Source organism: Pleurodeles waltl, chromosome 4_2 (assembly GCF_031143425.1).
Source record: "Pleurodeles waltl isolate 20211129_DDA chromosome 4_2, aPleWal1.hap1.20221129, whole genome shotgun sequence".
NCBI classification, from domain to species: domain Eukaryota; kingdom Metazoa; phylum Chordata; class Amphibia; order Caudata; family Salamandridae; genus Pleurodeles; species Pleurodeles waltl.
In genome coordinates, this window is record NC_090443.1 from 682,006,259 (window position 1) to 682,024,174 (window position 17,916).

The 17,916-nt window shown below is 44.2% G+C and overlaps 1 protein-coding gene across 1 annotated transcript in view; it reads left to right on the forward strand.

Moving 5' to 3' along the window:
- Positions 1–17,916, forward strand: part of COL24A1 (collagen type XXIV alpha 1 chain) — a 713,151-nt gene that overhangs the window by 62,108 nt on the left and 633,127 nt on the right. The window contains exon 3 of the mRNA XM_069232264.1: positions 2,455–3,821. Within this exon, the coding sequence (XP_069088365.1) occupies positions 2,455–3,821 (1,367 nt within the window). The remainder of the gene's footprint in view (positions 1–2,454; positions 3,822–17,916) is intronic.

Genomic DNA, 17,916 nt, shown 5'->3' on the forward strand with positions numbered 1-17,916 from the left:
CACTCTTACTTCCAGATTTTCTACGGCGGTGCCAATGCCATGGTAAGACTGGTAGTAAGTGAGGTTGCTGTCATCCAGGCGGTGCTGAGTTCAGCACCACACTGGCTGAGTACATCCCTGACCGCGTCACCACTTCAGGAATGATGTTCCTGGCGGGAATGACGGTCTTCAGGTGGTTCCACCCACCAGGGTCATAATGTGGTGGTCGGATGACTGGAGTGCATCGGTCTGACTATGACTGTGAGTGTGGCAGTCCTCGGACCGCAACACTCGTAATGAGGCCCCATGTTTTTACTTCCATTTGCACCATGGGGGCAGAAGTCTAAAGGCTATGACAAGATTTTCATAACATCAAATCTTTAGTAAAGCTGATGGGTTACGGGCTGTAAGTGGGAGGCACAACCTCTGGTAATTTGAAGCCAGCAGATCTTCCAGCAGAAGGTCTGAGTCAGCTGACACAGGTAAATAAGGGTATATTTGGGTTCACGTCTTTTAGATCAATACTGGGGCAACACATTCATACCAAAATAGTATTTTGCAACTTCGCCTTTAAACTAATACATTATGGGGGTCATTTTGACCTCAGCGGTCTTTTCACAAGACCGCTGAGGGACCGCCGTGTTGAAGTTCGCCAGTGGTGGCGGTTTTCCGCTTGCCGTATTATGACTGCTGGCAGCCCTCCGTCCTTTACCAGATGGAGAGCCGCCAGCAGCCATACTGGCGGGCGGCGGGGAAGTGGAGGTTGCTCCACCTCCACCGCCACGTCAACAGAACACCACCCACCGAATCACGTTCTGTGATTCGGCGTGGCGGTGTTCTGTTGACGGTGTGGTGGTGGCGGAGCAGCCCCCATGGATCCCGTCCCCTCCCGGAAGATCAACGGACAAGGTTAGTTGATCGTCCGTTTGGGGAGGGGTGGGGGAGTGTTGTGTGATGTGTGGGTGCATGGGGGTGTGAGAATGTAGAGGGGGGTGTGAGTGCGTGTATGCATGCAGGGGTGTAGTGTGAATGGAAATGTGTGCGTGTCTGTCTGTATGTATGTCTGTATGGATGTGTGCGTGTATGTCTGAATGAGGGTGTGCGTGTATGACTGTTTGTGTGTCTGTTGGCATGTTTGTTTGTGTGTGTGCGGGAATTTGTGTTGGTAGTGTCTGCATGCATGTCGGGTGTGTGTCTGTGTTGTGATGTCGGGGTATGGGTGGGGAGGGGGGTCCTGCCACCTTTGGGGGATTGCAGGGGGGTGGGGGGTTTTGGGGACGTACTCGGGGGAGGGGGTGTGGGGTGGCGGAGACCCCTATCAGTGCCAGGGAAGGAATTTACTGGCACTGATAGTGCTTACCGCCATGGATTTCATGGCGGTTCCAAACCCCATGAATTCCATGGCGGTAAGCCGGGTCATGATACCGCTGGCGGTCTTGTGACGGCTGCCGGGCTGGAGACCCAAGTCTCCAGCCCAGCGGTCGTCTCCGCCATGGCGGTCTGATCGGAGAAGCGGCGGATGACCATGGCGGTAACTGCCATGGTCATAATTCAAAATTTTTTACCGCCAGCCTGTTGGTGGTAAAACTGCCACTTTTCCGTCAACCGCCAGGGTCGAAATTAACCCTTATATGTGTCTCACAATGTAATGATGAAGCAATAAATGTAATTGTTAGGTTGCACTGTGTGTTTAAGAGTAATAATTCCTTATATCTGTTATCCAAAGTGTCAAGTACAGTGGCAGAGGTATAGACAGGGATACTGCAGTTTAGGAGAAGGATGGGGCCATGTTGATTATTGCTAGTCAAGTCAGTCTGCCTCTATTCAGTGGCGGAAGATGCTAGTGGACAGAGAAGGATATACAGGCTATGTGACAACCACTACTTGCTTTTTCCATGTAGTGTAAGATGACGTCCCTGCAAGTGTCTAGTCCAGCTGTGAGCTTTTTGAGTCTCGTCAGCTCAACATAAACTTCAGAGAAGTTTCCAGGCACTAGTCTTCCTTCGGTTACACTTGCAGACAAAACATGTAACCTTCAATATGGCAAAAATCCCAAAGAAGCATGCAGGCTACCGTTCATAACTGAAAAGTTTACTACTAAATCAGTATTGGCACAGCATTCTTTAATCTTTAGAAAATGATTTTCCCAAAACATGCTCCTACACCCTTCCATAACTGAGCCCCAGTTGCTATGATACTGAACATGACACTGCTTCCCCTGCCACCAATGGTTTGTTACTTTTGGTCTTAGAATGACTTGTTCTATCGTTATACCAACATGAAATTGTATTGTTCTACGTAACATGTAGATTGTTGAACTGCACGTTATTGTTTGTCCTGAGTTGCCTGATTGGAAAGTTAGTGCTTCTTCTTTCATGCAATAAGTTGAAGCTGTGAACCTGCAGCACTATGATTAGTTCTTCTGAGTGTAAAATTGTCAATCCCTATATAACTTTTTTTCTTTTTTAATAACAGGCATCAATGTTCTCCACCAGTTAGGCTTTGGCGGCAAAGAAGTAGGAAACCTATCTACAGAGACTGCATTGCCAGGATCACATATTCTATTACCTCACGGAATCCGCTTAACTCCTGCAGGAGTACTTTTAGAAAGTGATATACACATTGAGAGAACAACAGACCAAATAATTCCCTCAAGCTTTCAGCAACCATTCACGGTACTGGTTGTGCTGCGCTCTTATAGCGTAAACAATGCTTTTCTTTTCAGCATAAGGAATACAAAACATAGGTTGCAGTTTGGTGTGCAGCTTCTACCAAGAAAAGTTGTGGTATATGTGGGAGGAAAGCACTCTGTATCCTTCGATTATAGCGTCCACGATGAACAGTGGCACTCATTCGCCATTGATGTTCGAGACAAAACTGTCTCCATGTTTGCCGATTGTGGGAAGAAACACTTCAGCAAAGAAACTGTCTCCTCAGTACCAACCTTTGACTCTGCTGGTTCGTTTACTCTAGGAAGAATGAACTTTCATTCAGTTCACTTTGAAGGCATAGTATGCCAATTGGATATCATCCCTTCGGCACAGGCCTTGGCAAACTATTGTAAATATGTGAAAAAGCAATGCCGCCAAGCTGACACATACCGATCTCAGGAGGCACATACCACCACAACATCAAGATCATCCTCAGTGTCTGTAAGTTCTCTAAAGAAAAAAGAGTCTTATTATGAACTGCTGTCAAAGCAAACACTACAAAATGCAAGTAGAGAGCCAATTTTATTTCACAAAAGTACGCCAACCAGCTCGCCAAAGAAGCCCATTCGTCCAACTCTTCCATTATCATCGAAGTCCTCATTGACCACCCACAGCTCAAGGACAGGAAATGCCGAACATCCAAACATTGCCAGTAAAAACAGAACTGCCCAGGAAAGATTTATAACATCAACACCCAAAACACATCATAATGAAAAAAGGAATAACACCAGAAAAGAATCTGGGACCCACCAAAATGTTTCTGATAACGGCACGGAAGGGACTGACAGGGACCATACTACACAAATTGAGACACCACCAGCAAACCCGCCTGAAAAACGCAACAGGATTAAAAATAGCAGCAGGAAAAACAGCAAGGCAAATCACCATTCAGAAGGATTTAAGGAAATGCAGCAGATCGTTAATCAGACGCTATACAGAGCATCCTTCGACCCATCTTTGTATAATCACGTCGATCCCTGGGAGGAAAGCATAGTAGAGGATGAAGATATATATAACTCTGAAAATAGCTATGAAATTGACATTGAAAATTATGATTATGATTATGAAGAACTTAGCAGAATGTTCGACATGGAGCAGCTCAGAGGGCCAAAGGGCGACACCGGTCCACCAGTGAGTACCCTCAATTATATATCCCTATCATACTCTATGATTGTTTAATATACTTTGAATGGAAGGCTTTGGAGTGAACGGTGAAGAGATTGCCAGAACTGAGAAAGAAATGTATCATGGATATGTAGTCCAAATTTATGATTTCAATAAGACATGCTATTTCTCTAGAATGTCGTTTTGGCAAAAGAGATTGGATATGTTTTTTTTTTTTCCTTTATAACTGGCTGGGTTCAGCCATACTCAATTTTGTGAAAGTGACAAGTTGTAGACACACCAGATGTTTTGTTTTCTTTTCAACTGAAATGTTGCCAAGCTTCTAAACAGCAAAAATATGGAGACAGGAGACTTGCAAAAAAAATGCCGGGTTAGTGTATGCTTTCAGGTCAAGAATCTTGCATAGGAAAAGAAGATAAAATGTGAATTAAGGAAAGATGAATTATAGCAATACAACGATATTGTCCTCTCAACAAGATAGCAGCCTCTTAAATTTAAAAATTATGATGACGTGATTGGAAACCTTCTGTCTCCTAAGACTTTTACTCAGAGCACTTGTTTGTTAATGGTAACTTAATATTTTCGAAACAAGGCAATTTTGTTACTCAGCAGTAATGCTGGGCAGAGATTAGGTCTCGGAAAATAATGATAAAATCTAATAAGTTTTAAATAACCATACATATTTTCAGTTTGATATGTGTGTTAGTATTCCAATATAAATTCGAAATTATTTGTATGTGTAGTTACATAAATTGTAAGACATTTGATAAACTAAACTTTTTTTTGATTTGGGGGAAATATTTGTGTTCTGTGGGAAAGACACTGAATTGCATTCTGCCACAGCACTATGCACTGAAATGGCATATAGTCTTAAAGTAGAAAGTTTATTTTTTAGGTAAAAATGCTTAATTTGGTAAGCAAAATTATTTTTCTAATTTTAACAATTCACCACATACCTGAAAGGGGCATCCTCTAAGGGAAAAAAACACTAATTTGTCCGACTACATGGAAGCTCTTGGTGTAACCATTTTCTTCATCAGGCCCTAGTTCTTTAAGTTGACCTGGACAAACAATACGGATGTCTCTTTTTCTGATCCTGAAAATTCACTTTTCTGAGTTATCGGAAAAAGTCTGCCATGTTGAATTGAAAAGTTGGAGGAAAGATTGATGCTCCCTTCTGTTTTGTCTCTGGTTTGGCCAATGGCTATGCCCTTCAAAATATCCTGCTGACATGTTCTTTGACCATCACTTTGGATACCCCTGCCTTTGTATCATGTAGCTGTTAAATGGGATGGGGATGTGATTGTGTGACTCATTGGGTGTCTGCTGTAAGAGTTAGGCCCAGACCTTAACAGTTTTGATTTTAAACTGTGGATTTCCCTCCTCATGTAATCCTGAAGATGTCCAAAATAGAGTTCACTTCCTAGTCCATCTATGTGTGTACAGTATACCCTGGTTAGGCATGGTTTAACAGTTAGCTGTCAGCAATACTTGGTCATACTTTCTCTTTAAATATGTATTGAATTGACTTTGGCTGCACTGAGAGGATCGTTTTCTTTCACATCTCATGATATTGGTAGTTTGATGTATCATTCCACTTCAAACGTGCATTTAATCATAGCATTTTAATTATTCATCCAGTTGAGACACTATTGAAGAAATTAATTGTTTATTTGTTTAGTTTTTTCCCTGCTGCAGACTTTTTACATGTTTTAATTAGTACTAAATCTGCAAGACAGACCTATTGGATTTTCAATGCTTGCTTTTAATAAGGTATGAATGATTTGAATGAAGTTTAAAAAATCATTTTGCAACATGTTTGTCTTTTTATAGGCTTTTTTTCAATTATCTAAGTCATGTGTATTTATTTCCATTGTCTAACGTTTTTAAATGTTACCTTCTGACCCAAAGTCATAGAAAATTCACTAAGTTCTAAAAATGCATCCTGTTTTCACTTTGTTGTGTGCAGAGATGAGTCCCAATGCTTCTGATGTATAGCAATAAAGATGTCACTAAAGTGATACTGTAATGACTATACATAAATACTGTTCTCAGTGCTCCAGTACTGGGCTTTTCATTTACAAATTATAGTTTGGCAGGTGTATTAGCTTAATTTTATTAACCCTAGGAGTGGATTAGGTTGTTAAAGAAACACAGATGGTTGTAGGACTGCATCCTTGGTAAGTAATTAACCTTAGGCATAAAAGTAGTCACAAATAATCTAAGCAGGCTGTCCCGTGATGCGAAGTGTTTTTTGGGCAGTTATTCCCTACTACATCCTCCTCAAATGTCTGCCTTATTTTCGGAGATGATATCCTCTGCATGGAATTATTAATTGCAAATAATCCGAGGATTTGGCAAATTTATACCTCAACGGAAATGCATTGTTTTTGCACTGTCTCCTATTTACGTAATAAAGTATACGTATAGAGCATTTGTACACCTCTGCTTATTTTATTAAATATCTCCAACTACTGTTATAAGTAACATTAAGAGATTCCACCGAGTTATGACTAGCCAAGTTAAGAGTAGATTTGGTTTGCTCGAACGTGGGACTAACTCAGTGATGTTTACACCCATCAAGTTTCATACAATAAGACGGATACGAACAGAAACATATTTACACTTAAACAGAACTGTCAAACTATGGCAGAGTAGTCCAAGTGTATATCTTTTCCAACTGTATGTTCAGCCTATACTTAATATAGAGGCAGGAGTGAATGTGTTTAGGGGAGAACAACTGAAAGCATGGAAGAATTCAGGCTTGAAAGAACTTTCCCACGGGCACAGAGGCAAAATTTACTTAAAAAAACGAAAAAGTCAGAAGTGTTTTGATCAGATATTTGAAGCAAGATAAGGGAGGCTGTAAAGCTGTGGAGCAAACAGAAAGAAACCCACAATGACCTGTGAGACACAGAAGAAGAATGGAGTGGGGCACATGGGGGATGTCCTGCATAAACTGTAAAAGGGCCGTAAGTTATAAACAGTAAAACTTGGGGAGCTACAACTCAGTGTAAAAGACACACATTGGGCGGTAAGAAATGCCAATTGGCAAGCAGTCAGTGACTCTAAATTAGCAACTGGTTCGCTCAAAAGTCTAGCGAAACTATTAATCCAGGCTACCCCATGAGGAATTATATCAGTGAGCGTGACCCCCAACAATAGTGGCTCGTGACTGTAGCAAGTATGACTTCTGGTTAAATATCCTAGATGGTGTAAGTACTGTAAATGGGGTTCACTGATGGACCTTTTGGTAAACACCTTCTCATTCTAATGTTGCAGACGTTCACCCTTTATTATGGTCCTGATTTTGACTGATCAGTCACTATTCTTTTGAGCCTCATGTACCACTCTGTCTTTTAAGAAAGACGTGTGAAGCAGATTTTGATATTTGAATCAATATTTTTTTCGTTCAACTTTGTGTTCCACAGCTGGAGTTAACAGATTGACAATGCAAATTTGAGCATTTGGTACTTCTACAGAATTGAAAGAAAACGAATATGTGTCACAGGCAGGAGATTCTGACAAAACTGCATTGCCTCATATGCAATTAAACAAAGTTACCTGAGCAGTGCTGAAAAAGGTGGCAGGCCTCTTTTCTTCAAAATTGACAAACAAGCTATCAAATGTTTGTAATAGTAAATGCCTGCACAGGGCCAAAAACTAGGCAGTGAATTCAGATCATTCCGTTCAAGTGTATACAAAGCTACATATTAAAGCCAAGAATGTCTTGATTTTAGAGACAAATATTTCTCATATCCAGAATGAGGAACGTTGAGGCCTGAATAGGGATGTAAACTCTAAGAAATTGTTCAGTCATATGGCCTGATATCCAAGAGCAAACTCCCAACACAAAATGGATTCTCAAATACATTATTCAACCGCTTAGGACATTCCTATCATCTATACAGTTAATCCACTATAACATAGTCACTGGTTTCTCTCCCGAATATGACTAATGATTGTGTCCCTTAGCCAGGAAAGACCTTGCACTATGTGGAAGCTATGTGCGAAGTACCTAAGTACCTGAGTAAACATGGTTGTGAAAGTCTACAGGAAACCAGAAGCTCAGATTAGTTAGTTTAGAAAGCACAGGCAGGTTTTATTGGAAATTGAAAGTCATATTCGCGGTCTGATACTCTGAATATTTGGGGACAGGGAGTGGAATGGGGAAAGGTCCATTTTTGTAATTATCCTGGAAACCGATGCAGCAAAAAATTATTAATAGCCTTTATTGGTATTAGCTGCTCTTTGTACTATTGAGCATGTGACTTTGCCCTCATTTCATTTCCATAATAGTTTTGCTACATTTGGTTTCATGGCCCAAGTCGTAGCAAAAATGTACCTCTTCAAACTCTTCCTATTGTGGAATCTTTTGCGGCTCTGAGAGAAAATCGTTTTACTTGCAATAGGTGACATAAAGATTACGGGGGTCATTTTGACCCCGGCGGTCGGCAATAATGTGGCAGTGGTACCCCCAACAGGCTGGCGGTACTTACTGCCACATTATGACATTGGCGGGTTGGTACCACTCTGACCACCATGGCAGTAGTAGCCACCGGGCTGGAAATAACCAACTCCAGCCCGGCGGGTCTCGTTGTGCCACCAGCGAGATTATGACTCTGCCTACCGCCATGGTTTAACGCCATGAAAACCATGGCAGTAGGCCATATCGGTGATGAGGAATTCCTTCCCTGTCACTGATAGGAGGCCCCTATCCCCTACCTCTCCAGACACCCCCGCCCCTACCTCTCCACACACCCCCCACCTTCCATACCTCTCCAGAAACCCCCTCCTACATCCACACCCAATCACACACACACACACACACACTCATTCACACATACATACATGCATGCATTTTTCCATTCACACACAAATCTGCACACACTTCAAAACATGCACGCAGACACGCATCCCTGTTTCCATACATACACGCACTCACTTCCATACATTCATGCAGGCAATCAACACTAAACACACACCCACATTCACGCACACTCACACACACATGTACACCCCCCTCACACACACACAACAACTACCACCCCCTACTCTGTCAGAGACCCAACTTACCTGGATCCAGGGGGTCTTCCAGCAGGAGACAGGACGGGGCGCTGCTACCGCCAGCAGCGCCCGCCAGCAGAACACCGCCAGGCCGTATTATTTTGCATAATACAGATGGCGGCGGTCTACTGGCGTGGTGCTGCTGGTGGTAGCAGCGCCACCTTACCCCCATCCGCCAGTATGGCCACAGCCGGATTTCCGCTCCGCATATGGTGGAACTCCGGCTGTGGACATGTTATTGTGGACAGACAGTCTTTTGCCGGCTATCGCCGTGGCGGTAGGGTTTTTTTTAACGGCGATGTTATAATGAGGGCCTAAATCACTTCTGTTTGCAACTCGTTTTAGTGAAGTATCACACATCTGAACAAGAAATACTCAAAACTATGCATTTGTTTGGCGAGCTACCAGTATACAGCATAAACTGTTAGAGATCAAGAATCATATCCATAACTGAATAAATGCAGAGATTCAGTTAGTGAAATTAGCATTTTCTTGGGTGGACAAATACATTTATTACTTAGGAGCTAGCAGCCAGATACAGTAATAATAGAATTAAAGAATCATAGATTACAAATAATAAGGAATCACAATTTTTGATTCATTAATGTACTAAAACCAGATGAAATTGTGATTTGCACCCATTCACAAATTCAGCTTACCAATTTCTAAATAAAATGTCTATAGCATCCACATTTTTCCCCACTAGTTACACATCTAATTTGCACACAGATAATTAACAAACATTACACTGTCAGTGAATGATGACCTCACATGCTGTAAACGCTTTTCTAATGTCACTTCTGAAACAACAAAGGAGCAAACATGAGGAGCATGGTGTTAGAAGAGGTTTATGCATTTGTGAAATAGCATCCTATGTGCATGAACGCGAGTGAGCATAAATTCAGTAAACAGAAGTTAGCAACGTTATTTGAGGAGTGTTTAGCCTGTAATGGTCAACTATTTGTCAGTTCTGTGACAAAGAATATCAAAGGGTGTATTTGGCTGCATGTGCAAGATCATATGGATGCTGGGAGAGTTACATCTTGATGCTTTGATGGCATAAGAAGCGTTGATACAGTTTACTATGTTTCAATAAAAACGAAAAAATGGCAAGTAGTTGAAAAGAAGTATCTGCCACCGGAGGAGAGTTCATCATCTGTGCTACCGCCAACCCAAATAGAAGAGATAGTGGAGCGCACCTAGATGCCATAAGCATTTTCTGGTGTCTGATGTTGCCTCACCATTGGCAACACATTGCCAACACAGCCACTTGGTGTGCATGCGTGTCCAATGTTTGTGTGATGCGGGTGTAGGCTTTACATCAATGAATGAAAGTACTAATACTACTATTGCATCATTATGTGCTTCAATACTTGATGAAAGTCATAATCAAAAGCATAATTCAAATACACACTTGAGAGCTGAAGAAAAAATTCCCATTGCTTCTAGTAACCTCTCTAGAAGAACTCTAAATATAAAACTGAAGTGTCACAATAAAGTTAAAAATTTTCTGAAGGTCTTCTACAAGTTATTCCAGATCTTAAAGCATTGCAAACACAACACACATGCAAAATCAAAAAAACACACACACCCTACATGAAAGTTAGGAGGTGTGAAATGTAATAATCTTTCAGGCCTGGCCCTTATCTAGTGTCATCAATAGAGGAAGAAGTGGAGTGGGAGAAATTACAGGGATTGGGTCCTTCTCTGACATGCACACTATATCAAGGCACAAAAAAACACTATAAAAACTACATTGTATAATTTATTTTCTGTAATGATTTTTGTTATTATAGTGTATTGGACAAATTACTTACATGACAAAGGCCAAAGAAACAATATCAAGTTTACTGTGAGTACACAGAAAAAAACCATTTGGTTTAATCAACAAACATTATTAAGAAAAGTTAGAATAGTCCATGATCTTAACTTATAACAACTATTTCTATTTGTCCTGTGTAGTTGTCTTTTACTGCCCCTATAGCAGCCTGCCCAGGGGAGGTGAAAGTTGTCCTCAGCATGCGATGCAGGGAAATTTCTGCCGCATGTCCTGCGCGGCGTCGATTCCTCTCAGGAAGTCAGGCTGCATCGCTCCGGCTCGGCTTCGCGATGATCCAGTGGGCCGTGCGTATAATTTTCGGTTGCAATGCTAGCGCTGCGTCCATCTTCTCCTTGCAAAGTTAGGCTCCGTCATTCCGGTTCAGTGTGTGGTGGTTTTCTCATCACAATGCAGGCTGTGTGCCGTTTCTTGCAGGCTGTGCATCGATTTTTGCAGCACAAAGAGTTCTTTTGCAGGAATGAAGTCTTTTTGGTCCCGAGACTTCAGGGAACGGGAGACAAGCTCTATCCAAGCCCTTGGAGAGCACTTATTAACACAGCCAGAGAGTAGCAAGGCAAGCAGGGCAACAGCAAGGTAGCAGTTATTCTCAGAAAAGCAGTCCAGGTGAGTCCTTTGGGCACCCAAGCAGTTCTTCTTGGCAGGTTGCAGGTTCTGGTTCAGGGGTTCTTCTCCAGGAAGTGTCTGTAAAGTAGAAGTGTCTACCTCAGAAGTGTCTGAGTTGGTAGGGTCAGAGACCCTGCTTAAATACCCAAATGTGCCTTTGAAGTGGGGGAGACTTCAGAGAGTGGCTTAGAAGTTCACAAGGTTCCCTTTCAGTTCCATCCTGTCTGCCAGGGTCCCAGTAGAGGGTCTGGCAGTCCTTTGTGTGAGGGCAGGCTACTGTCCTTTGACATGTAAGTGTCAGTCCCTCCATCCTCACAGCCCAGGAAGACCTATTCAATATGCACATGTGTGCAAGTATGACTAAGCATCCTGTGTTTGGGATTGTGTAAGTGAATGCACAAGGGAGCTGTCAACTAACCCAGCCAGGCGTGGATTGTAAGGCACAGAAGGATTTAAGTGCAAAGAAGTGCTCACTTTCTAAAAGTGGCATTTCTTAAATAGTAATATTAAATCCATCTTCACCAGTCAGCGGGATTTTGTATTACCATTCTGGCCATACTAAATATGACCTTGTTACTCCTTTTAGATCAGAATTTACCTCTCAAACAGTTTGAGGGTAGCCCTAATGTTATCATATGAAAGGAGCAGGCCTCACAGCAGTGTAAAAACGAATTTGGGAGTTTTACACTACCAGGACATACAGAACACACATGTCCATGTCCTGCCTTTTACCTTCATAGCACCCTTCCATAGGGGCTACCTAGGGCCTACCTTAGGGGTGACGTATATGTAGAAAAAGGGGAGTTTAGGATTGGCAATTACTTTTAAATGCCTAGTCGAAGTGGCAGTGAGACTGCACACACAGGCACTGCAGTGGCAGGCCTGAGACATGGTTAGGGGGCTACTTATGTGGGTGGCACACCCAGTGCTGCAGCCCACTAGTAGCATTTAATGTACAGGCCCTGAGCACATATAGTGCATTTGACTAGGGACTTACAAGCAAATTAAATAGGACAATTGGGTATGAGCCAATGTCACCATGTTTTAGGAGAGAGCATATGCACTTTAGCACTGATTAGCAGTGGTAAGGTGTGCAGAGTCCTAAAGCCAGCAGAAATGAGGTCAGAAAAAGAGAAGGAGAAAGGCAAAAAGTTTGGGGGTGACCCGGCAGAAAGGCCATTTCCAACACCTTCCTTACTGCCCTTCTTTTTTTCTTTGCAGAGCTTTTCTTCTTATTCCTAAGCTTCCTTGCCTTTGCTGGGCTTTCTTGGCAAGCTTCTCCTTCCACTACCCACCCCCAACTATGATTATCCTCGCAGGATTGGAGTTGGGTGGATCATGAGTGTTCCGCTGCCCCCTTACACTTAGCAGCTGGCCACGAGGTGTTCTCAGGCGAGGGGGCAGCTGAATTTCTGATGCCCATATTCTCCTCACTTAGGGCCATATGTACAAACACATTTTCCCATTGACACAGAATGGGGGAAACCCTTTGATACATCTGGCCCTTAGTGTATCCATGTAGCTGGAAACTGGAGCTATCCCCGTGTCTATGCTGTTCTTATTTTTGGAGAATAACCATTTAAGGGAGTAAACTGGAAATGGTGTAGCCCGTTTCCCCTTTTCTTTAGCACTTCCCTTATTCTTATTACCCTGGCTCATGGTTACCTCTAAATCAACATGTGCTTAATTCTGGGATCCCAGAGCTCTCCTTTTACATTCCACGGTGCTAGCTAGAAGCTCCTTTGGTTCGATGGGTGCGTTTTTTTTGCTAGGACTAGCCTTGTGCTCATCTGAAAGAAGGCTACACATCTCTATTCCAGTGGGCCCGGCACCCTCTCCATGGACATTGGCGCCTTTACCACTGGGGTTAGCCATACTTGTATTAATCTGTAATGTACTCCCAGTTTGAGTGGGGATGGGATCTGCAGATTGCATCTGTATAGTACTCCTAATAAGATTTGATGGATTAAACCAGCTTTGACTAGCATACCAGGGGGTCTGTGGAGGTGGAGCCTGATTCAACCCAATTATTTGTTCACCCAGAACTAAGGCCTGCAGTATCATAGTTAATAGTGATTCAATGTGCTCAGTACCCCCATGAAATTTCTCCAGTAGTGCAAGAGTCGAAACTAAAACATTGTTTAATGCAGTCATAGCCTCGGAGATTATAAAACCTTGTGAGCTCTCCGCGGATACAGAATTATTCCTTGAGGACTGGCAGGCAGAAATATGCTGTTATGTCAGTCATACAAAACCCCCCTCTTGGGGAGGAGCTGTTGATTACAGGTTTGATGGCGAACGCAGCTTCCACTGAGGCCGCAGGACTATCTTCAGCTGCCGGCAAAATCTTAGATGGCCCTCAAGGTCCGGCTTTAGCTATTGAGCTGCAAGGTACATCTGACAGCATATAATCCAGAAACATCAGGGAGCTATCATTAAGATAGTCACTTTTGCCCTCTGGAGTACTGTTGTCCATGACCCCTATGTCCCCCAGTTCATTGTTTGCTGTCAGATGTTCACCACTAGATCGCCTGTGGTATGAAGATTCCTGCAGAAGCTCTTGGCGCTTCCTTCTCTGGGACCTCTAGGTTCGCTCTCCATCCTCAGGCTCTCCAGTGCACTTTGTTGTCCCTTCAGCATACAGCAAGACTTCCTATAAGATTGCTCGTCCTCCAGCACTGTTGTTGATGACCCAGCCACGTCAATTTTAACACTCTCAGCAGCTCTTGTCTCGCTATGTCTGTATCTGCCATAAGATTCTCCACCACCATCCAACTGGCTCCTGCACCTGGTACTGAACCAGAGCAACACCCTGCGTCTCTAGCTGCAATGCCGATTCTCTTTGCTTGTTAATCTGCTCAGTGATCTGCTGTAGGGGAGGTGCCCTGTCCACCTTCTTACCCACCTTATGGTAGAAACTAGTTATCAGCGTATTAGGAAGACTAGAGTCAGCCTCTCTAGAGTTGCCAGCTAGCAGGGGTATGGCAGAAGCGGAATCAGGTCCATTAGGCATTGATCCATAAGGGACCGCAGTAGTCTTATATTCCTTTTGCTTTAGGTTTTGCCATGATCAGTCTAAAATATACTCTCATTGAGCGCCTCAGTACTGTTTGCCTAGCACTGGTGGTTTGTCTATTTTTCAGTGTCATTTCCCTATTACTTTTTGTCTACCACCGATGTCCAACAGTGACCAATGGCCAATTGGGTTGTCAAGCACAGTCAATCACTATGGCCCTCATTCTGACCTTGGCGGTCGGCGGAGAGGCGGCGGTCGGACCGCGAACAGACCGGCGGTATTAAAAATGGCATTCTGACCGCGGCGGTCACCGCCGCGACCGACCGCCACTTCCCCACTCCGACAGCCACGGCGGTCATGACCGACGGGCTGGAGTCTGCGCACTCCGGTCCGGCGGTCGACCCAAGACCGCCAACGGTATCATGACCCTGCTTACCGCCGCGGTTTCTCGCGTTCGGGAACCGCCATGCGAACCATGGCGGTAGGCACTATCGGGGCCAGGGAATTCCTTCCCTGGCACTGATAGGGGTCTCCCCCACCCCCCACTGCCCCCCCGAGTCCTCCCCCCACACCCTCCACCCCCCTGCCACCCCGCAGAGGTGGTACGAACCCCCTCCCCACCCCCACCCCGACATGCACATACACGCACCCCGACATGCACACACCCCCAACATGCACATATACACACCCCCTACACACACACATACACAACGGGGACACATACCCGCACACATACATGCCGACATGCGCACCCGCCGAACTACACACATTGCCCATAGGCACAGCAGCACTCCCCGCCCGCATGCACGCACTCACACACCCCCTCTACACACTCACACGCACACCCCCATGCACGCACACATCACACAACACCCCCCCCACCCCCTCCCCTCACGGACGATCAACTTACCTTGTGCGTTGGTCCTCCGGGAGGTGACAGGAGCCATGGGGAGGTGACCGCCAACAGAAGACCGCCACACAGAAATGTGGGTCGTAATTCTGTGGGCGGTGTTCTGCTGGCGTGGCGGTGGAGGTTGACCAGTCTCCACTTTCCCGCCGACCGCCAGTGTGGCTGCTGGCAGTTTTCCGGCGGAACGCTCCCAGCGGTCAGAATGCGCACAGCGGCATACCGCCGCGGTCGGCGGTCTTCACCGCGGCGGTAACTCGGCGGTCTTGCGAAAAGACCGCCAAGGTCAGAATGACCCCCTATGTGTGATGGTCCACTTTTAGTGGCGCGGCCCAACAGTGTGAATCATTTAGTCCAGGTGGCGGAGGAGCACTTGAAGTGGAGCAAGCCGCATCAGAGCCTAGTCTGGCTGCTTCTACGCCTCTTCGGCTCAACCTTAGGGCTCTGCCACTAATGCCTCAGCTACGCACACCACGCCAAGCCGCACCAGCCCAGGCCTGGCCTGCTGCACTGTTCAACGTCTCAGCGGCTCAAAATCTCAGAATCGCAATATCTCTACAAATCCTCATTGCACAGTCCTGATCCTTATGGAGTCGGCATATGTGAGACCTCTGTGGAGATGGCAAATATTTAGTTGTTGAAGACCTCTGTAGTGAAGCGGACCCTGAAAAATTGCCTGGATGGAAGAAGAAAGAAGACCTACTATTCTTGCTAAGGACCTGAGGGAAATCTGGGAACTGAGAAGAGTATGAATAATCTTGTGTATTGTCGCCATGACCTTTGCTTGAGGAAGATGCAGAAAAGCGGAAGCCAAATTTACTAAAAAGCCTAGAAATTCGATTTGTTGGGAAGGTACCATTACCGATTTTTCTAGATTGAGGAGAAAACTGAGATCTGTCAGAAGTGTGCACGAAAGCTGAAGATGATCATCTAATGTGTGAATGTCTTGGCTCATGAGAAGGATGTTGTCTAAGTATATAATTAGTCTGACACCTAGAGACCTGAGGAAAGCGACCACAGGTTTCATTACCTTTGTGAAGCACCATGGTGCTGAGGAGAGACCGAAGGGAAGGGAAGAAAACTGGTAGGTTTAACCTTGCCACTGGAACTGAAGAAACTTCCTGTGATGAGGATGGATGGGATTTGTGAGATAGGCATTCTGTAGATCTAATTTTACTATCCAAGCGTATTACCTTAGAGAATCCCTGAGATTAATTATTGTTTCCAATTTGAAGTGCCGATAAACCACAAACTGAATAAAGTATCTGAGATTAATGACTAGACGCATCTTTTTGTTTTTCTATTGAACCAGAAAGATGGAGCTGAAAAACCCAGATTGATCCGTGAGGGAAGCTTAAATGGCTTGTTTTTGTAACAGGGAGGGAATCTCAGAAGAAATTAGGATAGTCATATCTGAAGCGAATTTTGGAGGAGGAGGAAAAACGCTTTGAAAAGGTGGACCATAGAACTCTATACAGTAACCTTGAAGAGTGTCTACAACCTAAGGATCTGCTGTTATCGATTGCCACTTTGCTAGAAAGAACTGAAGCCTGACCCCCACAGGAGGAAAATTTTAAAGAAAACTTACCTTGATTGTTCTGTCTGAAGCCTCTTTGACCACGAACTCTGAAACCCCTACTCCTTGGTGGGTAGAACTGCAGCTTGTACTCTTGGTAGTTATAGGTGTTATTGAAGGAGCCTCTTGATCCTTGGTTGCGTAACGCACGGCCGGTAAAGCGGCTCCTGCCCCTACCAGCCCTAGCAAAAACTCTTTGGGAAAACACCTTTTTAAAAGAAGCTTGAGCTTTGTCGATTGAAGAAAAAGTTGACACGTATCTCCTCAGACCTTTGATGAATGACTCTCCAAAAATGAGTCCTTCTGCTTTAATGCCTGTGTCTAACTTCACCAAGTTAGCTAGTTTAGGATTTAACGTGAGTAAGAGCATTACCAAGAAGGCAAAATGCTCTCTGAACCTACATGGAAAGTTCCTGAGGATCGATATCAGAATTCTCCAGTCTAGCTGCTTCCGCTATATAAAAAATCTAGGCCAAAGGACCAACCACGTCCAGCACTTTGTCTTGGCAGTTGACCCAAGCCTTGTCAACACTCTTGTGTGGATCTTGACAGATTTTGAGAAGAAAGTAATCAAAGCCAGGTTGATAACAGGCGTGACAGTAATATTAGCCGGAAGTGAACTTCTTGGTCACTCCGACTTCAATTTACTCAGTGTCTGCTTATCCAGAGGGAGACGTAGTCTAGAGGATATGTAGTCCCCTACATGTGCCGCCGCGAGCCATTACGTGGAATTAGGCTGTTGAATAAGAGAGGATTCAAACATGGGACAACCATCCGCATCTAGTATTGTTACTTTTATTCAAAAGAGAGTCAAATTTTGATTTATTTTGTGGAGGAGAAGAAGGGGAATGTTTTGACACATCGTTAGCGTCATCCACATCACCCATATCATCATCAGTGTCTAAGATGGCAGATATTACAATTTTGTTTGGGTATATCTTGTGCATTTTGAATATTTTTAGATTTGGCTTTGCATTTAAGGGAAGTTTTGGTGTTCCCCTCCTTGGAAGAATGGGAGGAGCAGAGTCCTCAGTCTGTTGTGAGATAGACTCACTAATCATAGGCACCAAATCTGTGGAAATGGGCTGTTTG